General features: G+C 37.4%; 1 protein-coding gene across 3 annotated transcripts in view; it reads left to right on the top strand.

Annotated features, from left to right (window-relative positions):
- The window catches only part of SEC23A (SEC23 homolog A, COPII component), a 33,134-nt gene extending 10,516 nt beyond the window's left edge, over positions 1–22,618 (top strand). For all 3 annotated transcript variants that reach the window (XM_076345067.1, XM_076345066.1, XM_076345068.1), the window contains 15 exons: positions 96–175; positions 1,122–1,266; positions 1,607–1,765; positions 2,598–2,713; positions 4,915–5,038; positions 6,183–6,263; positions 8,006–8,095; positions 9,388–9,494; positions 10,507–10,660; positions 11,388–11,465; positions 12,525–12,686; positions 15,190–15,276; positions 16,762–16,917; positions 17,526–17,591; positions 21,162–22,618. In XM_076345067.1, the coding sequence (XP_076201182.1) occupies positions 96–175; positions 1,122–1,266; positions 1,607–1,765; positions 2,598–2,713; positions 4,915–5,038; positions 6,183–6,263; positions 8,006–8,095; positions 9,388–9,494; positions 10,507–10,660; positions 11,388–11,465; positions 12,525–12,686; positions 15,190–15,276; positions 16,762–16,917; positions 17,526–17,591; positions 21,162–21,251 (1,695 nt within the window). In that variant the 3' untranslated portion in view covers positions 21,252–22,618. The remainder of the gene's footprint in view (positions 1–95; positions 176–1,121; positions 1,267–1,606; positions 1,766–2,597; positions 2,714–4,914; positions 5,039–6,182; positions 6,264–8,005; positions 8,096–9,387; positions 9,495–10,506; positions 10,661–11,387; positions 11,466–12,524; positions 12,687–15,189; positions 15,277–16,761; positions 16,918–17,525; positions 17,592–21,161) is intronic.
- The last annotated feature ends 2,878 nt before the right edge of the window (positions 22,619–25,496 follow it).

Below are 25,496 nucleotides of genomic sequence, written 5' to 3'. Positions count from 1 at the left end.
AAAGCAAACAAAAAGAAATCATCAAGATGGTGATAAAGAAATTCAAATAGTCTGTAAACAAATTTTGTAATAAAATCTTATGTATTTGACTATAGGAAATGCTAGGGCTTACAAAAGTAGCTGTTTCACAAGTCGGTCGGGGTCCTCAAGTGCAGCAGCCACCACCTTCTAACAGGTAATGTGCTTAAAACATCTGAAAAAACATACCTTGACTACACTGATTCACTGGAAAACTTGTTTTATGACAATGAAAACAATCAAGTGACAGTCGAACCTTTTGATCAGGCACAAATTTACTAGGAGACTAATGGTTATAGCCTGTTTCTTTCGTACAGTTTGTACTGAGAAGAAAAGACTTAATGGGTGATAATAAAATCATCTGGATGATACTTTGGAGATGTTCTGAGAGAACGTTATATAGGCATATTATGGATATGTAAATAATGATGCTTCTGTTGGTTGGTACGCTGGAAAGTGTTAACAGCTGGTTTAGTGCTCCTTTCTTATGTGGATATCCAGTTTTGCTTTCCCTTTTTCTCCCTCTTCCACTCCTCTCCCCTCCCCTTCTGTCTCTCATTTGGAAATTGCGGGTTGGTGTTTGATTCTCCTGTGTATCCCACTGTGACGTAGAAGAAATTGATGAAACGATAAAAAAGAGAGACAGTTTTGCAGTCCCTGCCTTCCAATAAATAGCTGCATTTGTAGACAGCCTGTAGCAAAGAGCACGAAAAATTCTTTCTATGTTAATGTTTCTTCTGATCTTTGATTTTCACTGAAGTAGTGAAACTTGAGTTTCTTTTTGAGATTCATAGGTCATCATCTGCTGTGTTCTTTTGACTAGATAGGGTTCTTTCTGGATAGTGGTGGTATCTCTAAGTTAGCAAGTTTTTGTTTTACAAGCACTTTGCTGAACTTCTTAAGCTGAGTGTGCTGTGTATGTAGTAATACCAAACTGCGTTATCTTGGTGAGGCAGAGGCATTGCTCTGAATCCAGACTGGAATCTAGAATTAAAATCTAGAATTAGACATTGCTAAGGTATGTAATGTATTGCTAGTGAGCAACTGATAACATTTTTATTTAACAATTTTAATCTAAACTAATTCCATGTATTTGTTTACAGATTTTTGCAACCAGTGCAGAAAATTGATATGAATCTTACTGATCTTTTGGGTGAACTGCAACGGGATCCTTGGCCTGTTCCACAAGGAAAACGGCCCTTACGTTCTTCAGGAGTGGCTCTTTCTATAGCTGTAGGGCTCCTTGAGGTAACAGCTTTAACTACAGTTGTGTTAATATGTAAATAGATCATTTTGTTGCAGAAAAGCTGCCACAATCAATATGTAAAAACCTTAGTAATTGATGCATATTAGATTTGCATGATGCTTCTGATGGATATCATTCCTTACATACATAGAGTAATGTGTGTTTACACATTTTAATCAGGCAAAATTGAGACTTCAAGTTAACGGTGGATTTAAGTTTTCGTAGGGAAAAAGTACAGTTATTGTTAGAGTCCTATCAATGTGACAAATACCTGCATAGCTATTTCTTTTGTTCAATTTGTAGCAAAATCTGATGGTTTTATTTGTCTTTTATTTCCTCCAGTGCACTTTTCCTAATACCGGTGCACGTATAATGATGTTCATTGGAGGACCAGCTACACAAGGACCTGGCATGGTTGTAGGGGATGAATTGAAGTTACCTATAAGATCATGGCATGACATTGAAAAAGACAATGCTAAATATGTGAAAAAGGGTACTAAGGTAAGAGATGATCATGGGTGATATTTTAGGCATCTTACCAGTAAGTAAACATTTACATTGCCTGGCACTATAAAATACTGTTAGTAGTAGCAAATGTATAAAGAGGTGGGAATTGTGGTTTTGTTTACCTGTCTCTGAATAGTGGTATGTCTTCAGGAATTTCTTCAGAAATTTCAGTATATTGAGTTAAGACTTCATCTAGCTTTACATTAAAGTTCTTTGGAGTGTTTCCCTGGTTTAAGTCAGAGAAGATTCATGTGACTAAATGATATATCTAGAGTAAGGCTGTCTGCTTCTAAGACAGCTGCTCAAAACTGTCTCTGTAGTTGGGGGAGGGTTAGGCAGTAGAGTTTAGGCATGGTTCGTTTCATCCTAAATGTACATTTGGGCAGGTGAACTGCATCCAAAACCTGTTGAATTCATCTTAACTGGTTATAATGGGAGCTTAAACGATTAGTTCAGTTGCAAGCACCTGTAGTTATAGACACTTGAGATTAGAAAGGTAAATTCAGTTCTGCGTGTTGGATCTAGTACTTAATGCAAAGTTTAAAAAGAAAAGATCAAGGTCATTTTCTAGTTTAAATAGCAACCACTGGTCTGTCTAGTGTGAGTCAGGTTCTCAGCTGGTCAGAAAAAAAACACAGGTGCTGAAAAGTCCAGTCCTAATTTTAACTTCAGGAAAAAATACTCTTCTAGCTTGTATTAGAATATGATGTGAATAAAGTCTGATAACGTTGTTTTAGAAAAATTTTGGGAGTTTAGGATTTAATATGAAGATGAGGAGAGTTCACGTCATAAATTGCTATGAACTGTATTTTCATCTTGGATTTAGCATTTTGAAGCCCTGGCTAATCGGGCTGCAACAAATGGTCATGTTGTTGACATATATGCATGTGCATTGGATCAGACTGGTCTTCTGGAGATGAAGTGTTGTCCCAACTACACTGGGTATGTGCCTATTCATTTTTAAGTAGTATATGAAGGTGCAGTTTTGGTGTGTTTTTTTTTTTTTTTTTTTAAAATTATTTAATAGGAAGCACTTACCAAAAACATTCTGCTACTTTAAAAAACAAAACAACACCTGCAACCCCCCCCCCCCACCCCCCCCCCCAGCCTACTCTGATATACTGTGATGGTTGCATTTGTATCAGAATTTTGGAATTCCTCAGCCTCTGGCAAATTTGTCACCATAGTTGTGGGGTTAATCAGAAGGGTTGGTTTTTTGTGGGTTTTTTTTTTTTTTTTTTTTAAATATGATCTGTTTGAGGCTTAAATAACAGGTAATTTATCCTATGTCCTGTTGCTGTTTCTCAGTGTGTGTATATGTAAGCTGCAGGTTTCAGTAAAGATAAGGACCTGTCATCCTTCTTTTTCTTGCTCTTCAGAGTGGTACAAAACCCTGTGTTACTCCTTCTGTCTTGTTTATGCCCTTCTTCTATATACTGTTGTTCATAGGTTCAACTGCTGTCTTAGGTGATTATTGGGCGTGTCTGTTGCTCCTGATTTCTGCTCCCTCTATTCAGTTCTACATTTCAGACAAGGTCTTGTATTCCCTCCAGCTTGTCTTGCCATCAGTTCATTTTAACAGAATCAAAGCAAGTTCTAGTCTTTCTCATGAAACCACTCCACTATTTTCTGTCACTGTGGATGACACCCTCGGCCTGCCTCTTAGGCAGATCTACAGTCTGGAATAACTTTTGACTCTTGCTTGCGTGTTAAGTACCTCATTAATTTTGTGAATCCTGCCAATTCTTCCTCCATATTTTTTCAAAGGCTGTCTTTTCTTTCTCTTTCTGAAAGTCTTTTCTACACTCATAATATTTCATCTTTGCTAGCATAGCCACCTGCTTTACATACCATTTGATTTTTAGGTTAGGCTTCTGTATTCAGTCTGGATTCTTTTGCCAAGCTCATTTTTGTTGCTTGTTATTGTTAGCTGTGTCAATACCAACTGCAGGTAAAATTAAATGAAGCATCTTTGCTTATCAGTTTAGTAACTGGTATATCTGTGGGTAACGGGCCTTCTTAGTTGCCTGTCAATACCTTCATATGACACAGGATCCTAAGCACATCTTACGTATCTAGGCATATCAAGAAGAATGAGAGATGCAGCTGCAGGCTGTGATGAACGTATGCCGCTGAGTTTCAGGCCAGCTTGGCTGTGCTAGTGACTGCTGGGTTGCTTCTTTTCAGAGGTGTGTTTGTATAGCCTTAGCATGGGAGTTTCCACTGCTTAGGATCTTTAAGTTTATGACTTTACCTGCACATTTGATTCCTATTCCTTTTCTGCATCAGACTCAAGCTGTATTTTTCTATATACTACAGTGTAATTTTGCTCTTTTTCTCTGCTCTTGTGACTCACCTTAGCCTGTTTCTGCTCTTGCAGCAAAACTAGTCTTAATGTATAGTTTGTCCATTTCTCTTACAACTGCTCCTATTTTCTATTTGGTTACATCCTACATACAGGGAAGGATTTCTGATTCTATGTCTTCGAGTATCCACCTGAAAACTTCTATAACTTCTTTTGGTGTAATGTTTGACCTATTGACATATTTTACTAAGATGATTTAATTAATATTTTTGGATGAATAACAGTAATATCTCCCATTACTATTTCCTAAATGCAGTATAAGATATTTCATGATGAGTGGCAACCGTTGCAGTTACATGCACAGAATATTGCTAAGCATAAAAACAAATCATGCTTCTTGAGCATAGATTTAAGCCTGAAATAATGAGTGAACTACTCAAAATAAAATGATGTGGTAATAGGTTTGGAATATTGAATGTTAGAAGTAGTTAACTGACTTTGCTTGACAAGGTTTTGAGACATTTGTAGTGTTGAAGTCCAGTATAGTATTTTCCCAGTGAAAGATTTTGTTATATATTATAATCACAATGACCTTAAGATGCTGATTGGGCAAGAAACTCACTCACAAAATTAATCCCTAACATTTTAGCAAAATACTGATTTAATGATAGTCCATTTTAAGAAGGCAAAAATGTGCCTCACCATGAACTGTCATTAGTTTTAGCCTTTAATAGAAATAAGCTGTATAAATCCCATGTGCTAATTATTGCATAATAAGTAATCTGTTTTAACTTGAGGGGTTTGTTTGTTTGTTCTTTTTGTTGTTGTTGTTGTCTAGAGGCTACATGGTAATGGGAGACTCTTTCAATACATCTTTATTCAAACAAACCTTTCAGAGAGTATTCACAAAAGATATGCAAGGACAATTTAAAATGGGATTTGGTGGCACATTAGAAATAAAGGTAAGAATAAAAAATGCAATGTATTAGTGAAACACTGGAATAGGAGGGCTAAGAACTGTGGAATCTCTGCCCTTTAAGGAATTTTTAGGAACATGCTAAACAGATGTGTCAGGGTTGGTTTGGACATAGCTGTTACTGCCTAGCTATCTTTTTACAGTTCTGTGATTCTGTAAATGTGAGTTAGGTATAATGTTAATTCCTTCTTACCCTGCATTCGGTGACAGCTAAAAGGGAGACTGAACTGAAACTAATGTCTCTGTTAGAAACTCACAATGCTGTGTGCGTAGATTTTGGTGTCAGTAGTGAGTGTTTCTTGGTTTTAGGTCCGGGTTTGCTACATAGTCCAGGACAGCTTTCATTTAATTTTCCCTCCTTATCAGAATCTACTCTGGCACTTTAACAATGTTCATTTTCACCTCCGCTCTTGTGAGAAGCTTAGAGCTGAATGTACTGTAGGTTCAGGTATGGTCTTCCACGATGTTTCTTGCAAAGTATTACAATCCTGCCTTGCAGAAGCATACGGGGCTATTTTCTTCAGTAAAATTCTGTTTAAGTTTTTACTACCAGGACAAATAATTGAACCCTCTTTTTTCATGTCATGTTCTTGTGAATTTTATTGGAAGATCCTGGAAAATGCGAAAAGGGAGCCCCAGTTCTAGAGGAATGTACAAATCACTTCAAAATGACATTGGAAGAATGTAAATAACTGGATTTTGCTTTTAGCTAAATATGTTTAGGAGATAGTATAAATTCAGTGTGGGGTATGTACCAGCTTATCTTACAAGTCTTCAGTTTTAATCTCATCTTGTGAATATTTTAATTACTTTGCTAGAAAATAGACATTATCCAGTATACTTTCTAGGCTCCCACGTTTATAAGTAACAGCAGCTTTTCTCCATGTTTTAATTTATGTTCATGCTGTTGTTTCAGATGTACTAATTGGTACAGCAAACATATGTAATTAAGTGTAGAAAGTGAGCACGAGAAGTTTCTCTCAACGTATCAAGCATTATTATATGTATAACCTTTCCTAAAGGTATCAAGAGTCTGATTTGCATTAAGGTTTTCATTAACTAATGATAAAATAAGACTGAGTTCTTCTTAGTGTGGCATATTAATGTATGTTTTTCTTCTAAATACGAAGACTTCAAGAGAAGTAAAGATTTCTGGAGCGATTGGACCCTGTGTCTCTCTCAACTCTAAAGGACCTTGTGTCTCAGAAAACGTAAGTTAACTTTGCTGAGAATGAAGCTAATATCTTACTATGGAAAAAAAGGATTTAGGATTTCTGGATTTGAAGAGAGGCTGAAACTTTTCCATAAATGGAACAAAGAGTGTTTACTTTTTTACCGATTTTAAACTAAATACACGCAAGGGCTGTTTTTTGGATAAGCTCCTGTTCACTGCTAGTTTAGATTCAAGTTGTATTAGACCTTGCAGATTCCTTGTTGCTTGGTTAGGTTTGTCCACTGAGTGGTTGCTTTAAAATTATTACAGAGAAGTTATATGCTGGCAAAGCAGAAACCAAGTAGAAAGTGTGTTAGCATGCTTTATTGTTAAAACCAGAGCTATGCCCTTTTATCCAAACAAAGAACCATGAAAATACTTTGTTTAGAAAGACTGAGAGAACAGGAGGACACAAGACTGTGGGAACATCCCCTCCATCTTCCCATTTGTATAGCTGTTTCACCAAATGCCCATTTAATTAATTGATTAGAATATCCAACTATTACAGGCTCCTGATGCAACTCCTTTAAATTTACATCAGACTTAAATCATCACTTATTTTCTTACCAAATAATATTACTACAGTTTAATTTTGCATTTGATTACTAATCAAAAACAATTCTTGCAAGTAACCAAAATGTATTATATTCAAAGTCTCACTTTTGTTCCTAACAATCCGTGTAATAGAGCGTGTGAAAGTGCTTACAAATGGCCTGCTTTAATCAAGCATTTTTCATGCCTAAATTTTCCTTGTATTTATGATTGCATCTTTGTGAACTAAAAATCTCAATATAATCAGCATTTTTTTTTCTTTTTTTCTTAGTGGTCTGGTACAGGTTTTCTTATTTCGTCACCTGAATGATTTCATATATTAGAATAAAAGTTAAAAACCCAAGAAACAATTAAATGTACATCTCCTTATTTAAGCTAGATATTTAAATCATAAGATGTAATAGAAAATTTAACTGTGAATTCATGTCTGTTGCCTTGCAATTATATCATGATTAATTTCTATTCCAAAAACCTTTTTGTTGAAATTATCCGAATTTAAAATTTTTGAGGTAAAAGATATGAATAAAATGTAGATGCATGCAGCTCATTGCAAGTGGTAACTGGACAATTAATCTAGCCATAGTGCTTTTAACAGTGAACACAAGCACAGTGACAACATTGCTGGTATAATTTTCCTTGAATGTTTTGTTTGGTTTCACTGGGTCCATTATGGATGACTGATTATTTTAATTGGTTTCTCTGGGTATTTATGTTGTTTGGATGACAAAAAGGAATTGTCACTTGAAATACAGCACTATCTGTATACAGTTACCTTGTTAGTTACTAGAGACTATGTAACTATATACTATGTAAGCTATCTACTTGAAGTTTTGGTATGCCTTAGAAGAGTCATTCCACTTACATGTGCTTCTTACCTCTTCTCTTGGGACTGTTTAAGCAAATTCTAGTACTTTTTCCTGTTTCTGACTCGCTTTTTTCACTTTTCTAATGCTATCTCCTTGCCTTGCTAATGTTTCAATCTTTTGCAACCATGTCATTTTTATTATTCCTGCATCCAACACTGCAGTTGGTTTGCAAGAGTGTTTGTCTGAGAAGCTGACAGAGTGAGCAGGGAGAAAACTTGTGACAGAGTAGTCGTAAACAATTACCTATAATGGCCAGATGTTGTACTTCACAAAGGAAGGCAATACTTCTGGCTTGTAAAAGTATTATAAAACCTTTCTACAGGAGATTGGAACAGGAGGTACTTGTCAGTGGAAGATTTGTGGACTTAATCCTACTACAACACTTGCACTGTACTTTGAGGTGGTCAACCAGGTAATAAATATTTGTCTACTTATTTACTAAACACAGTAATTTTATTTTATGTGACTGCTGAAGCCTATATTTTTGTGTGGTTCCCTCAAGCACAGTAGCAGGGATACAAACGATGTTGCCATTTTGTGTTGTCAAAGTTTAGAGACGGACACTAACAGCTTAATGATGAGCTAATCTTCTTGAATGTGATGATGAGAACCAAAGAGCTCTACAAATTTTGGATAGAGTTCATAATCTAAATCCAATTTTTCTTTTCAGTGTTACTTATTAAAATGCATTCCAGTTGCAATATATGAAAATACTGTAATCTGTATGTTTAAAAGTGTTTTTCAGTATTTCTTTGATGTTTTAGTTACAAGGTAATTACTCCATAATGTTACATTTTAATTTATGCTTTAATTGCTCAGTATTTGCAAGTAAAGATTGGCTTTATTGAAATGTCTCAGGGGCATATAGCCTGGTTTCCTGTCTCCCTGAGGGGGTACTAGGAAAGAGGATAAAAACATGACAAGCAAATGTGCTACTTCCTTCTACTACTTTCCCTTCTTCCAAATATTTGAAGCTCAGGAACTATGTGAGTTGACTGGAGTTTCTATATATTTAGTATGCTATACTTTCAAACCTTTGCACAGGTTATAAAACTTGAACTTACCTTAGCCATTTTTCATTTTACCTTTTGCATATTTATTTTGGTCTCATTTTATTATTAGCTCTAAAACTGGTCCGGTCATGGTGTGTAATAGTTGATTTCAACTGTCCTTCTCTTTTGGAATTACTTACCTTGTTAGCAGCATATAAACCTGTATTTCTACTGATCACAGTTTTGAAATTTCAGTTTACACCTGGATTCCAATCTTTACATTTCAATGGCACTTTCTGGGATTCATTAATCAACATTTTAGAGTAGTACTGGTTTTGTTGCCCTGTAATTCTAGTGAATCATGTGATGTTCAAATAGAATCTAATGAAATCAGCAGTTGTAACACAGCGCCTTTGAAAGTATTGTCTCTGTAAGGGTATGTGGAAAGAGAGAGCATTGGTTGCTTTAAGGGTATCTGGTGGAGGCAGCAACTGCTCCAAACATCCCTTAACAGTCTCCAAGTTTATTAGCCGCGTTTAGTAACGGTGCTCAACATAATAAAAGCATCAGACAACACGTTTATATAACTTGAGCTGCCTGTTGCTAAGAATTTTATTGTTTTCTAGTAATTCGTTTATACATTTTTTTTGAATTATACTGTAAAATCTTGAGATTCACCTCCATTTAATTTTTTTTTTCCTCCTGTACTTAGCACAATGCTCCCATTCCTCAAGGAGGACGTGGTGCAATCCAGTTTGTGACTCAGTATCAGCATTCCAGTGGACAGAGACGTATCAGAGTGACCACTGTTGCCAGAAAGTATGTTTTACTTGTGATGAATCATTTTCGTAAAAGCAGGATGTATATTTGCCTTTTAATCTTTAGATTTTGTAACCAATCTATTGTTCTGGGATATGCAGTGCCACAGGTGGTGAAGGCATGATCATACCTTTGAGACAGTTGCCTCTCTTGTTCTGTGGGCTGTTTCTTTCCTGAGAGGTTGCAGTGGCCGTATAATGATGTTATGGGAGTGCTCTGAAGTAACCCAAGTGATTTTAGATGAAGAGGAAGCTTTGAGTGAAATTCTACGGCCTAAACTGAAGAGATGGTTGGACTTAGGGAATGGCAAAGATCACTTCATAACTTAACTTGAGAGTGCTAGCTGCACTTCAGGGAGGTATAAATACCTGTTCTTCCATGTCTAACCTTTACCTGCAGCTTCCTTGGTTCAATTTACTTTACAATTTTAAAAAGTGATGTTTAATATTATGCAGGCATTTTTCAATGTCCAATGACATTTCCTTTAAGCTGAAGGAGGTTATTGATTGGTTAATTTGATGGAAGATTCAGTTTATCAAAAAAACCATTGCTCTTACTGTTGATATGAATATTTTGTTAACTTACATTAGTCATATTAGTAAAATCTTCTTGACGACTGATAAAAGGACAGATTAATAGTTCACCTTGTAAATTGAAAAGAACAAGCAAGGTACACAAGAAAACTGCTAGTGTGGGAATGTGTGATTAGCTTCATGGACAGTGTTTTCTGTAACTTACCTTTTATAATTAATATTTTTTAAAATATAACAACTTTTATAAGTGGCATTCTATTTTATTTCACTGGTTGCATGGCATCTGTACAAATAAGGACATGTATAATTAAAGAATGATTAACTGAGAGGCTGCTTGTTTACACCCAGTAGATTTCAAGTCCAGCATGAGTTTGTTAAACTGCTGACACTGCTTTCTTTGCCTTAATTTTGAAGGGATATTTTGAGGTTGGACATCTTTCCTTTCACTGTGATGCAAATACTTGATTTTTCTTTCGCAGCTGGGCAGATGCACAGACGCAGATTCAAAACATTGCTGCATCTTTTGACCAGGAAGCTGCTGCGATTCTCATGGCTAGGTTGGCGGTGTATAGGGCAGAGACAGAAGAGGGGCCTGATGTGCTTAGATGGCTGGACAGACAACTTATACGACTGGTAAAAAGGACTATATTAAAGGAGTTAGATTGGCCTCTTGTCTCCAGACATATCATTCTTAAATGACTAGTGTTCAGTGATTGTTTCTTTAAAAATAAAACAAAACAAAAAATGAACTGAATGCTTCATTTCCACAAGTGGGTATGCAGAATTAACTAAGATTTTCTATTTTAAATGGAAAAAAAACCAGATATGTTTTTAGTTCATTTACAAACGTCTCCTCAGTCCTCAGCAGTTAGTAATTGCCATCAATTGAGAGAAATTCTAGCATGAGATTAGCAGAAATTAAAGCTTTCTCTACTTTCTGCTGCCTATAATGATATTGTAGATGAAATATTTTTAGGAAGAAAAAAAAAAGTCAAAGTATTTCGAAAACCATATGGAATTTCTTTATTTTCAAAAGTTCAGTTTTCTGTTTTTTTTTTATTTTATTTCTTGTAAGTAAGTAGTTATTAATAATTTAATTTTAAATATGTTCTCCAGGGCTGTTTAATCATCTAACTCTGCTTAGCAATATTAGAGAAAAACACCAAAAAGCCATTAAAGCCTCACACGCAAGGAAATCACTGCTTGTTAAGAAAAGAACTTATGTCAGCTAGGTTTCTGTTTGCTTACAAAGCTGTAAGCACCTCAAATCATGTGTCTATTAAAAACAAACAAACTTACAGTAATGGAATGACCAAGCAAGTATGTTTCTTAATTTAGATAAATTTTTCTTTTATTCCAGTGCCAGAAATTTGGAGAATATCACAAGGATGATCCAAGCTCTTTCAGATTCTCAGAAACCTTTTCACTTTACCCACAGGTGAGTAGAAGGAAGGTGTCTCTATAAGGGATAAAGAGAGAATGCTTCATGAAGGAAGAGGCACTGTGGCACAGAGTAAGATAAGGCATTTACACTGGATACCAGAATGAAAAGACCCCCTGCCCCCAGCTACTGTCTGGCATGTGACATTAGGCAAATCACTTCTGTCATCTGTGCTGCTCTGTTTCCTTTTGCCCTCTGTCCTTACAGCTAAACTTCCTCTAACTGTGTGTATTTTTTGTTTCTCCTATAATGGAATCCTCATCTTACCTGAGTTTGTAATTCAGATGACGACACTGTTCTTTTTAAGGGCAGTTTTAATGAAGAAATTCAGAAAACATGAGAAAAGATATGGTTTTGCTTTGTTGTTTCTTTCCTATATGATTTATAATACTGACCTGAAAAGAAACACTGGTGAAGTGAACTTGAGCTTGACTATATTAAACTTTGAATAGTTTCTTTGCTAATAATCCATTCTGATAAATTCCTCCATTCTGATAGCTCCTGATATGTTGCTTTTGGACTCTTCATAGACTTCCATGATATTTCTGTTCGAGTTATCTACCAGTCTGTCTCAAGATGTTAAGTGTTGTGGGGAGATTGATTCAGCAATGAAAGGATTTGCTTCTTCCATTTCACTAATGAAGTTCAACTTTGCTGTAGTTAATGTTCTTTTTTCTGTTCACATGCTATAACTTACCTTGTATGTTCAAGCACAGCAGCCTCTCTCATAGGAACAGTAGAACTTACAGTAAAGGAAGGGTTTGGCGATATTCAGTCATACTATTTATCAGTTAGTGCTGGAGAAGAAGAAATATTAAACTTTTCTCTTAATTCAAAGCTGCTTTGTAGGTTTATCCATTCTGATCACTCTGTCTTACTCTCATTAGACTATATAAAAACTGGCAAAGGTGCATATACAAGTTAGAAATGTTAAAGGGCTTGGAATTCAATTTTGTTGTGGCATTGGTCTCATGCAGTTTGTGGAAAACATTTCTCTCCTTGTACAACTCTTCTTTTTATCTGTGAAAGTTCAAACAAATGGTTTTTGTTTTGCAGTTTATGTTTCACTTGAGAAGATCTCCTTTCTTACAAGTTTTTAATAACAGTCCAGATGAGAGCTCATACTATCGTCATCATTTTATGCGTCAAGATCTAACCCAGTCGCTTATCATGGTTCAGCCAATTCTTTATGCCTACTCTTTCAATGGACCTCCAGAGGTATCGTTATATATAACATAATAGTAGGTTAAAAGGTGCTGTTTTGAGAGAGGGATGATTGTTGTCCTCACTGTTACATGTTATAAAATGTGTGGTTTTAAAACTTATTGCATGAGAAAGAATATTCAGTTAGTATAGAACATACTATGAACAAGGCATATCTCAGAATTTTGATGTAGCATAGTCTTGAGAACAAAAATCAGTTTGTGAAGAGATGATGTTTTAAACTAAGGAATGGTAATTTTTTTTGTTAGTTTTTCAGAGCTATAGGAGTTTTGCTTTCATTTTTGTGGTGCCAGAATGTAAACATCAACAAAACTGTTTTTATTTCAAAATATACTTTTTCTGTAGAGTTTGAAGGAAAAGTTGGGTTTTTTTTGAAATGTACAAAACTCCCTCTATCTGAACACCCTCATCCAAAGCTTCTGATTTTGATGTGGTTACCATTATGTACAGATTTGGTACAGAACCTTCCAGCTGACCTTATCATGGCACATTCTGTATAAACCTAAAATAAAAAGATGATCTTCCAAGAAGCTTGTGAAAGAAGTGTAAGATAGGAGACAACAGAAGTAGTCTGATAGATAAGAGAGAGTGAGGAAATGGTAAGACAGCGAAAATAAACATAGTAGGCAAGGATCTTGGTGGGTTGGAATTCTAACTTTTGTTAGGATTTTCTTTTTTTTTTTAAGACTATGTCATGGGGATAAAAAAAAGACTTTTAAAAGTGGAGTTTAAATTAAAGTAATGAGGTGGTTTGTGAAGAGCTACTCACAGGTGTAAGATCATTCTCCCATGTATGAATAACAATTAGTCACACGGGTGATGCAAAGAAGCATGATCAAGCAGGAGCTGACACCTCAGTGAAGAATGAGTAATAATCTTTTTTCTGATTCTTGGAATAGTTAATATTTTCAGTATCCCTAATAAGATTGATCCAATTAAATCACATGGTACTGATTCAATTAAATCATAGAGTGCCAGTATAGTGTCACTGCCCTTAAACTTACCCACAGGGATCTGTATTGGGACCAGTACTGTTTAGTATCTTCATCAATGACATAGACAGTGGGATCGAGGGCACCCTCAGCAAGTTTGCAGATGACACCAAGCTGAGTGGTGTGGTTGACACGCCAGAGGGACGGGATGCCTTCCAGAGGGACCTGGACAAGCTCGAGAAGTGGGCCTGTGTGAACCTCATGAGGTTTAACAAGGCCAAGTGCAAGGTCCTGCGCCTGGGTTGGGGCAACCCCTGGTATCAATATGGGCTGGGGGATGAAGGGATTGAGAGCAGCCCCTGGGGAGAAGGACTTGGGGGTGCTGGTGGATGAAAAGCTGGACATGAGCCAGCAATGTGCACTCACAGCCCAGAAGGCCAGCTGTTTCCTGGGCTGCATCAAAAGAAGTGTGGCCAGCAGGTCGAGGGAGGTGATTCTGCCCCTCTACTCTGCTCTGGTGAGGCCCCACCTGGAGTACTGCGTCCAGCTCTGGAGCCCTCAGCATAAGAAAGACACGGACCTGTTGCAGTGGGTCCAGAAGAGGGCCACGAAAATGATCAGGGGGGTGGAACACCTCTTCTATGAAGAAAGGCTGAGAGAGTTGGGGTTGTTCAGCCTAGAGAAGAGAAGGCTTTGGGGAGACCTTCTTGCAGCCTATCAGTACTTAAAGGGGGCTTATAAAAAAGATGGGGGCAGACTTTTTAGCAGGGCCTGTTGCGACAGGACAAGGGGGAATGGCTTTAAACTAAAGGGGCTAGGTTTAGACTAGATATAAGTAAGAAATTGTTTACGCTGAGGGTGGTGAAACCCTGGCACAGGTTGCCCAGAGAGGTGGTGGCTGCCCCATCCCTGGAAACATTCAAGGTGAGGTTGGACGGGGCTCTGAGCCACCTGATCTAGTTGAAGATGTCCCTGCCCACGGCAGGGGGGGTTGGACTAGATGACCTTTAGAGGTCCCTTCCAACCCAAACTATTCTATGATTCTATGATGCTAAAAAGGTAAATTAAAACCTTAAATATTACATTAGATTTCATAAATCATGAGTATTTACTATATACAGTATTGGTGGATATATATGCACAGTAATAATAGCTGCAAGGACAAGACTAAAAAGAACCAAACAACCCACAACCCCCAAATGTTATACTTGAATAACTACTGAATCTTTATACATTGAAATATCATTCAGGTTAATGGCATTGTATAGGTAAATATGGACTTACTTGAAAGACTGGAGAAGTGCATAATAATGAAAGAGGTTTCAGCTCGAGTTACATTTTTTTATTACTTTCATGAAGTTATATATTCAGAATCAGGCTGGATAACTTTAGAATGAGATTGTGTGGGTTGCAGATGTATAACATGAAAACGAGCAAATATGGAGCTTTAGTAAGTGATTGAAAAAGTTCCTAAGATTGAGTGACTGATCCAAAAAGCTGGTAGTGCCATCTGATTGCTCAATTCTGCATTGGTTGGTAATTTTTTATTTATTTTTAAATCTTAGCCTGTTCTTCTGGATAGCAGCAGCATTTTACCAGATCGCATTCTCCTTATGGACACTTTTTTCCAGATCCTTATTTATCACGGAGAGGTAAGATTTGTCATTTCTTACATAAATATTCTTTTTCCGTAGGAGTGCTACATTATGAAAGTCAAGCCCCAGTTCTAAAGCACTCCAATGTTTGACCTCTCATCTATGTGGCTGATACCACACTCCTAATTCATGTTTGTAGTTTGGTAATCTAACGTGCCCATACACAGATATCTGACATTACTTGATGTCAGTGCTGTTTGTTACGACGGGTTTAAGATGAATTAGCTTCAATATGCAGATTATTTGTTTCAGATCAATATTTTTCCAGCTTTTGAGAGTGTTATTCCTAGCCCCCCCCCCCCCCCCCCCGGCATTTCACTAATTTATTTTAGACCTCTAAATTAGTTCTTCAGGGATAGGGAGTCAGAACACCAAGTTTTGTAGTCAGCCTTCATCTGCACTGTCCTGGAGAAATGAAACTGTTCCTGGTGGTTGAGTAGATAGATATTTGCTAGTAATATAAATATAAATACTTGTGACTTGCTAGTGCTCTGCTGCCCTGGAGGAATTGAGCTGCTGCTTTTTACTGCTTTGCAACTGTAAATGGTTCCCAGCTGAGAGTTTGAGAAATACATGTCCTCATAGCTGCACCGTTTAAAATAGTTACTAAACTTTAACACTTCTTAAGTAGAAAAATGTTCTCTGTATTTCTGTAAGATGCTGTCAGGAAGCAGCAGGGGTGGGCTGCTCCCTGAGGGAAAGGGAACAGGGAGCTGAGCATGGTTGCAAGGCAGACAGAGGCCGCACCAGTGAGGACCTGGCCCCACACTACCTGAGCGAGGCAAACAGAGCAGTTTACAGACAGCAGCCAGGTTCAGCCACCAGTCCAGATCGTCACACAAGTCAATGGGGATGAGGCAGGTCTGAGTTCTAGCCGGGTAGTCAAGTCCCTGGGTGGGGGTCCAGATGAGCGGGGTACATGGCCAGGTACAGGCATGGCTGCAATGGAGCTCGGGCAGGAGCCAGGAATGAGCCTCAGCTTGTAACAGCTGCCAAACAAAGGAGGGGGGAACCCCTACTGAGGCTCCCTCCAGGTTTTTCCTAACAACAGTCCGTATCAGTGAGCTGACCTTGAACAGCCAGCTTCACTCCTAGAAGGTGGGGAGGCTGCGCTACCGGCCCTGAAAGATAAGTATCAGTGTAAGTATTTCTTTCGTATGTGTCATAGACATGCCTATTAGAGAACTGTAAATAGTATCCTTGACCTCATGAACTAAATGTTTAGCATGCAAAGGATGCCAAAAAAAGGAAATACAGAAGGACCACAAATTGTTAGAGTTTAAAAAAACAAACAAAAAAATCTAGTGGCATATTACTTGCACATCTTGGCTTTTAAAAATTAACTTGCATACTATAGGGCAGAAGGGGGTGAGTGGTAGAAAAGAGGGCAGCAATGGCACATTCTCCTCTGAAAAGCCCTGTGTATCCTCTAAGAAAGGTGGGTGAATCAGTTCTAAAATTCTTTCTTCCCCCTATCCCCAGACCATAGCTCAGTGGCGTAAATCAGGTTACCAAGATATGCCGGAATATGAAAACTTCCATCACTTGCTACAAGCTCCAATAGATGATGCCCAAGAAATTCTCCATTCCAGATTTCCAATGCCCAGATACATTGATACAGAGCATGGAGGAAGCCAGGTATGGTAAAATATGTATTATATTATCTAGGAAGTGATGCGTTAGTAATGTAATGAGATTTTTTTGGTAGTAAACATGCATTTCTGTGCTAAAATATATGTAAATTGCAAGTGAAAAATTTGAATTTTAAGGCTTTTACAGAGTCAGATATGTAATAGTAGCTTTTTGCCTAATTTGTGAATCCTGTTATTTATTACTATTTTTACCATACTGACTTGGACTCTCAGATTCCTTGTGTGAGGTGTGTAAGACAAAAAAGATAGTACTTGTTAGGGTCTCTGGACCGATACCAGAAGTGGGTTTTTTTTTTAAACTTATTAATTAATATTCTATTGTTATTCACATTTGCTTTGCTAGTGCTTAGAAAAAGACAAAAGCTTACTTTCTGCTGCATTGAAAAGTTGTTAGCAGTTCTGTGTTATAGCTATAGAGTCCAGGGAGTGGCTTTATTTATAGACGTACTACTTGCTCTTCTGAATAGGTATCTGTGCAGGTTTTTATCTTCAAATAATAGAAATGGTATATTTCATACACGTGTAATTTTTCCTGAGTACAAGAAACTTCTATTTGAGAAGATTAATTTATTGCCTGTGTTTTGTTTTTTAAAGGCTCGTTTCCTGCTTTCAAAAGTAAATCCCTCTCAGACTCATAACAATATGTATGCATGGGGACAGGTAAGTATGAATCTGCTGATGAAGCTGTATGCATGATTTTATGTTCTTTTTCCCTATTTCAGAAATCAAGTGACACATTGTGTAGATATAAGTAATAACGCCAAGTTTTGAAACTGAAAAAGAAATGCAGTTTTGGCCTGATGCCACCAAAATTGCAAAAGTAAAATAAAATGGATTTCACTTCTTCAGACAAAAATGATCTGGTTTGTTGTTTTAAGCTTCTGTTAGGCTACTTTCATGTCTAGCCATCTGTCTTAGACAGATACCTCCAAATTCCTTAGAATGAGAGCACTTACCACACATGACCTTTTTGCAATAGGGGAAATAAATTTTGACGTTAGTTATAAGCAAGAATGGAAAAGTACACCAGTACCAGTGTATTGACGTTTTCCAGAATTTTTGTGGCCCGGGTGACCAGGAATCAGTTTTTCAAATCTTGTCTTTAGGAAGGAAGTTATGTAAGAGTTGAAAAGTTAAACTTTCTGGAGCAGCTTGTATTCTTGAATGTTGCATGCCAGTTCCACGTTCTCCTTCCAAATTCAGCTTTTATAGTGGGAAGAGAAACACTGCTGTGGGTGAACGCTAGTGCAGTGTCATTTTCTCATGAAAATGTAATGGCATCAGACAGCTGAAGCTACATATTAACTGTACTTTTAGAGTACTTTGCTAAAGGGCATACAGTGTTCAAGTCATGAGTGAGAGAGCTCTGTAGCAATTTCACGGCAGTGATTTTTGTCAGGTAAGTTTTACCAGGGTATGTTTTCATAGGGACATACTGGTTCTCATGAAACTTCTGGCAGGGAAGAGCACTGAGATCCAGAGTGAAAAAAAAAACAACTTGAAAACTTTGTATTGAGCTGGGGACAGTGTGATTTGAACCCAGCTCTCTTGCCTCCAAAGTTGATAACCTAACCAGCAATCTGTTAGTGTCTCTCTTCGTCATGTTTCCTTCACAACATACACGCAAATCCTGTAGTTTGAAAGGTCTTGTGTTTATCTAAACATTACCTGGAAATTTTTGACGTTTGATGTTTCCAACAGTACAGGACAACTGTTTCCTGCTCCTTTAATTAGTAAGCAAATGAAACAGTATTCCAAATGTAAATGCAAATACAAAACAATTCTCGAACTGATCTTAAGAAAATTGTTCATGCTGGACAAGTGAGACTCTGATACATCTTAGAAGAGACAGCTTTCCCTTTTAATGTTGAAAAGAATTCAGTTCTAGGGTAACATAAGAAATGGTGTGTTAATCTCCCCAGTGGCATTGCAGCGTGTGTGCTCAACATAATATCCTCCTGCGTTTGCAGGGTTTTTGTGACCAAAGTTGAACCAAGTACAAGTTATGAAATGAGATATGTAACTGTTGGGAGAAAATTTTAAACTGAATTGGTTTTGCTCTTGTTTTTCTCATGAGCTTCCTGGATTGTTTCATGTAATTTTATTTTGTGCATAACTGAAAGTCTAGAGAAAAATTTGTTAATCCACATTGACCTGAAGAGGGCACCCACACATCACTGAAAACACGTTTCAGGAGGTGATCAATTGACTAGTTTGGTTTTTAATATTGTAAGTAAAGATTTTTTTAAACTTTAGCAGGTAGGTGCCTTATATAGTATAGAAAACATTGTCAGGAAGTAATGGTAGTTTTCATACAGCTCTGTTACATTGGCTAGTCTTTGAAGATGCAGTTGAAATTTTCAGATTACACTGGATATGGCATTTATTTGAGAATGCCTTTATTTTCAGCTCTTTTTTTTTAATCTTTTTTGTCTTGGTAACAATAGGGAATTTGCAATTTCATAGGAAAGAAGAGGTCAATGGCACAAATCTTATCAAATGCCCAGCTAGCTGTCACCAAATCACTGTTAACTAAATTTAAATTCTCATTAGATGCCTTAGATCAAAATTTTGAATGAACAGAAAACAAAACTTAAGGTGGTCTGTGAAAAATCAAAGCTAATTCTCATGTACTTTTCAGGCTTGTACATTGTGACCTTGCTGGTTTTCACTTTATTCCCCAGCAAATAAAATACTCTGCTACCTTACCTACTCGAATGAAGGGTTCCCAGTCTTCAGAGTGGTGGCATCAGCTGCCTGTGTGCACGTGTTGGATGAGGTGTTCAGCTTCAGAAGTAGAGTCTGTGCATTGGTCTTATTACCCTGGATTACCACTAGCAGTCATCGTGAGGGATCTCTTTTCTTAGGGGTCTATCAACTCCTTTTGGTGGTTTATTTACTAAAGGATGATGTACTGTCCTTCCATGCATAAGACACAAGGTGGCAAATCATATCCTGCCCCAGAATTAAACTACTTGTAATTCAATTCCCCTGTGGCTTCTTAAATAAGAGAGCTCAGGCTTAGCATTTGGCAGGCTTGGAGGCAGAACATCCTTTATTCTCATCTTGCCGCCATCAGCTGATAGATAATTTAGTGGGCCTTCCCTGAGACTGGCTGTGTATTGTGTCAAGTGTATTGTAGCGGTCTAAGAACTCTCACTGCTCCTCGATTTGTCCCTTGATCATTAACCGAGAACTGGTTTTGGCCAGTTCTCAAAAAGGGGCACCAGTTCTAAGCATCCTTGTTAAGACTTTCGTGTCTGTGTTTTGGAAGATCTTGTAAGAGTTCAGACAGCTCTGTTTCATTTGGACATATGGGTGCTTAGTACCTTTGAAAAGGTTGAATTGTTGAGATTTATAGGGATTCTTCCTACATCTGTAAATGGAAGTAATGGCAGATTGGTTTCAAAGGACTTAAGAGAGTTACTATGTAACATTTGCAGAGTTGCCAACTGCTGTTTTATTTGGACTGTAAATTTGTTTAAAAATAGTAATTAAAAGGTGACCATTTTGAACTTCTTGGATTTCTGAAAATTACTTCTGAGGTCAAAAAGTAAATTGCAAAAATCCACCCAGAAGGTTTTTTTAATCTTTTGTGGTCTGATTTTGCAGTGGCGTGACCTTCAGATGCTGTTTTTGGTGTTTCTCTGAGGTGACACAGAACTGTAGGAGAGAGTTGGCCCAGCTTTCCTTGAGAAAGCTAGGTGACCTTCACTCGGTCGGTGTCAAATCAGACCCTTAGTGGATTTGTTTCCTCCTTTCACCATTTTGATATGTCTGAGCTTCACTGACAGATACCGATTGGTTCGTTGTGTCACTTGCATGTTTCTGTTTCTCTCACCTTTGTTCCACTGAGGTAGGAATGATACAGGAACTGTGGCATGGAAGTTTTATTTACTTTTTAAAATTTGTAAGTTAGTATTTGGCAGCTGTCAAATACTTCAGTTTTGTATGGTTGATGTAAATAAATATCTTGCTATACTGCAGCTCGTTGCCGTATGCATTAATATGGAAGAGTGTAGTTGTGGTTTATGCCTGAATTTATGTAAACATATGAAAATTTATGTAAATGTACAGTGCTGTTTTTTGTCAGAGGATTTCAGCAATGATAGGCTTCTAAGGTCTTTCTAAATTTATGAAGTGTTTATTTAATGGAACATATTGTGCCTTAAAATGCTTTTTCTTCACAATGAGTATAATCAATTCTCCTTGTTTCCTTTTATTTTATAGGAGTCTGGAGCACCCATTCTTACTGATGATGTCAGCTTGCAAGTATTTATGGATCATCTGAAGAAACTTGCTGTCTCTAGTGCTGCCTGAGATTCTACAGTGCATTAAAGGCACTGTAGAAGCTGTAGCCATATTTCAGCTTTTTCTCCTTTACCCTTTTCCATGTCTCTCTTGACAGAATGCTCCAATATGCACAAGCTGCCTGACTAGATGTAAAGCAGTGTTGTTTTCAAAGAAAAGCTTTTGTTATCAGCAAATGTTTTAATGTGAACTGCAGTTTGTAAAAATGACAGGTAGTAGATTAAATTAAGTTATATTTAGAGGAAAAAGAACAGTCATTTTGATTACGGTGATTCTATAATTACTTTGAGATCATTTATAACAACTTTGAGATGTGATTTCAGTTTCCTTTTTAAATGGTTGAGGTTGATTCTGCTCTGCACTACAAAGGCACATTGAACAATAAAGGAAATCTTTGGTGATGTCGGGCTTTCCAGACTGCCATATGACTACTTTTGCTTACTCAATTTGAGCACGAAGTGAACAAAGAAGCAACAAAAAGCATACAAAAATAGTATTAACTCAGTCTTTTGACTTAGGCTGCTGAACTTTTCTTTCCTGCAGAGATGATATTGTTCATGTGTTGTTTGTTTTAGGAGTATTTAGTTTCAAATATTTCTTCCCACTTACCCTACTTGATTCTTTGGGAACAGAGTTTTTCTTTATTTCCACATAAAGAATTTGAACTGAAAAAGTAAAAAATCTGTTATTGCACAAAATTTAAATCCACATGTATTTTTGACAAAAGTATCTATTATCAAACACAGTAACAGATGAATATGCTCAAAAGTTAACACTTTTAGCTTGAGCTAAGAAGAAATCCTACACTACCAAAATGAACTAAGAGTACAGCCTTGATTTTTGTCTTGGCGAGTATACTTAAAAAAAAAAAATTACCTTTTTTATTATTGCCTTAAAATGTTATTACACTAATGCATGACACTACACATCTGCTTTTTGTTTCTGCATCCTTTTTGTTACGAATTCAACAGGCTATAGTTCTTGTTGAAACAGTGTTATATGGAATATGATGTAATTAATTTGATATTTAGTTCATACTTGATATTTTGGGATGGATAAATTAGTAGGCTTGCCCATTTACTTGTTGAAGTTTACACATAAAACAGATGTTTACATAGGTAATATGACATTTTGACAAGTAAAGATGTGAAATGTGGCAGTTGACAATAAAGAATTGTGCCAAGTCTAAAGGACGAGAGAGTGTTTTGACATAGGAAATTCAATCATATACTGGTGTGATAAGCATGAGAGTTTTTTTTTTCTGTTTTCTGTAAATTCTCAAAAACTTGATTAAATCAATTGCTGTCTCTTTCTTTGCTCTAAATGAGATAAGCTCCTTTTGCCTCAATACAAATAAAGTACCTGTTTTTCTCTCACTTTCTATATTTATTGTCCTGGTTTCTGTCGGTGCTTGAAATGAAATGTGGAAATAAAGGTAGTAATGATAAAATTTAGAATAACTTCACCACTTTTATTCATGTAATAATTGGTATCAAACTTGTTTAACTTCCAGATATACTGAACTGTTCACACTAGCGGCAGTTTAGGAGATGAAAATTCAGTAGCCCTCTTGACTTTGTTTTTTGTTTTAGCTAATAAACAGCTTAAAAAAAATTTTCTCGTAACACTAAAGATGTCCAATTTATTTGGCAGTTAAATACCATTTGACTAATAAATCGATTCATCACCAAGTCATGATAATGGATGGAGTTTTTTGTGCTTTCCTTCCTACCCTTTAACCAGCTTTCACCTTGTAATAGGTTCTTTTATCCAATCCCTTGGCAACATTAGCTTCTTTTGTCACTTCAAGTATTTAACATTGTCAAAGACTTCTTGAAAATTCAAATATGTCTGATGTATTACCTTTATCCTCCTGCTTATTCACCTCTTCCAAAGACTGTGGTTAGTGTGACAGGATTTTCTTTTATAGGAAGCGTGCTGACTCTTTCCCAAAAGCTCATGTCTATCCATAGGCTCGTAAGTCTTGCTCTTTATTATAGCCTCTACCATCTTACCAGGGATAGAGGTCAGGCTCATCAGTCTGTAACTTGAGGGTTTCCCTCAACAATCTTTTTTGTGGATGAGAGTGACATGGGCAGCAGTCTGCCAGTCATCTGGCACAGTGACTGTCTGTAATGATAGTTACACACGGTCACTGCTACCTCTGCCCTTTTGATGTTTCACTTCCTTCAGAACTCCTGGGTGAAGGCCGTCCAGTCCTGGTAACTTGTTAACATCTCATTCATCTACTTGATCTAATTCCTCTTGCATGTTTATGTAGGTCAGATGAGCTACACCAGGGGAAGTAAGCTGCTTGTTATGACTGAGAATTGATTAATGTTTAAAATCAAAATAATATGTTGTAGGGTTGTGCTACAAGAGAAAGTTGTTTAAAAAAGATAAATTGCTGCTATTTGCTGTCCTAGCTAGCATCTGTGTTACTAGGTTTCTTGGTGAAGAGATGCTACCGATCTGTGCAATATCCACGACACAGAGCTGTCTTGTCACAAGGGCTGACCTAGTTAACTATGATAGCAGGCTTTCCAATGATTTCTTAAAATATTTGGTTTTGGTTGGACACAGATTGGAAATCAGAGGAAGAGTTGGTCAAATCTCCTTGTGAAAAACACAAGGCCTTAGACTTGGAAGAAGTAGCCTTCTTTTTCATCCCTTGTCCTGCAGTTGCTGACTGTTCTGTTAAGGGCTGGGAAGTTGAAGACTGAAAATTATCTGTGGGCAGTCAGAGGTAGGGGAGCAAGCAGTCGGGTGCTGCTTTCTCTGTTTTGTTAGGCAGGCTGTGAGGTTTCGAACAGTGCAAAATCTGTTCTTGATATCAACTTCCTCACTGGGCACGTATGTGCCTGAAGCATTGCCATCTGGGAAGTATATTTGTCTCGGAGAGCAACATAGGTGAATCTGAAGTTAATGTTTTGCCAGGATCATGAAATCAGCTGGAGGCTCGCAGCAATGTAACAGCTGTTCGTGTTCTTAGATACTCTTGTTGCTGGTGTTTGGCCATTGTACAGAAAAGCGCATGGTGACTGGCAGTCCTTGCGTAGTGCTTGGTCTATAAGGCGCCTATTTCTAGCCTGCTGCCTCTTTCTCTGGACAGCTTTCCAGGCTGTATGTGCTACACAAGCATCTGAATTTTTCTTCTCTTTTCATTGCCTTAAGTCCTGTACTTATAGTCCATTTAGATGTCCACATGCCATCCATGTGTTTAGATCAGCCCAAGCACAAAGCTTTTACTGCTAGCATATTAAAGATTAGGTAAAAGTTTGCTGGACCTTGTAAGCGTGAGAGCTGCCCTTCATTCCACGAAAGAAGTGGTCTTTAAGCTCTATTTTGGAATGAGCCATTTAGAGCAATAGAAGCCATCATCCAAAACGTGGATGATGATTCCATATTTACACGTATGAAAACCTCAAAGCTCTAAATGTTTCTGACTGAACCTCAAAACCAGACTCCTTGCCATCCACGCAGAGATGTAAGTATGCTGGAAAGAAGGTCGGAACGTCCCCTGACACTGCTCTGCTCTTTCACTGGCGAGACAGCAAGCCTCTGCTGTTTGGTTTCTTGCTGACCGTGAGCTGCTGTGGTAAATGTCCCTGGCTTGGCCTCTCCTCTCCCTCAGCTTCACAGGTCAGGGATTGGCACAGCTGGTATTTTAAGAACCTTTGGAAATACTTCACAGTAATTGAATCCGTGTTAGGTTACAGCTTCAGGATCTCCTTTTCTGGAGAGTCGATTTTTTTTTAGCTACTCTCTTTATCTCATCTTTTCTGTTTTTTTAATAACAACTGCCAATAATTTGCTTTCCTCTTGCTTGGGAAAAGATAGTGGATTGTTAACGTTAGACTGTCATCTGCTTGGATGGGATAACTCACAAGGTACCAGGTTTAGACACAGATTTAACAAGCTCAACCAAAAGTTGAAGTTAAATTGCTTAAAGGCATGCGGATTTGCCTAGAAGTACAAATACTGTCAAATTCCTAGAACCTCATGGCTTAGTCTGTGAGACTGTGACATCGATGAGTGGTCCCATGGCTGCCTCCAACACACAGTGGCGTGTTTGGAAAATTGCATTTCCCAATATTCCCTCTTTTCCTTGGTTAAAAATAATAGTTGATGAACAGTGACCAGGAGCCTATCCTGTTCTATCAAATCTAAGGCAAGCAACTATATTATCCCCCGTCAGATTGTGAAGCACAATAGCATTGAGCTTAGTTTAGCTTTTGGCATTTTGTGTTCATA

The sequence above is a fragment of the Aptenodytes patagonicus genome, chromosome 7, assembly GCF_965638725.1.
Source record: "Aptenodytes patagonicus chromosome 7, bAptPat1.pri.cur, whole genome shotgun sequence".
NCBI classification, from domain to species: Eukaryota; Metazoa; Chordata; class Aves; order Sphenisciformes; family Spheniscidae; genus Aptenodytes; species Aptenodytes patagonicus.
The sequence above is the reverse complement of the archived record's forward strand: the minus strand, read 5'-3'. Positions and strand labels throughout refer to the sequence as shown.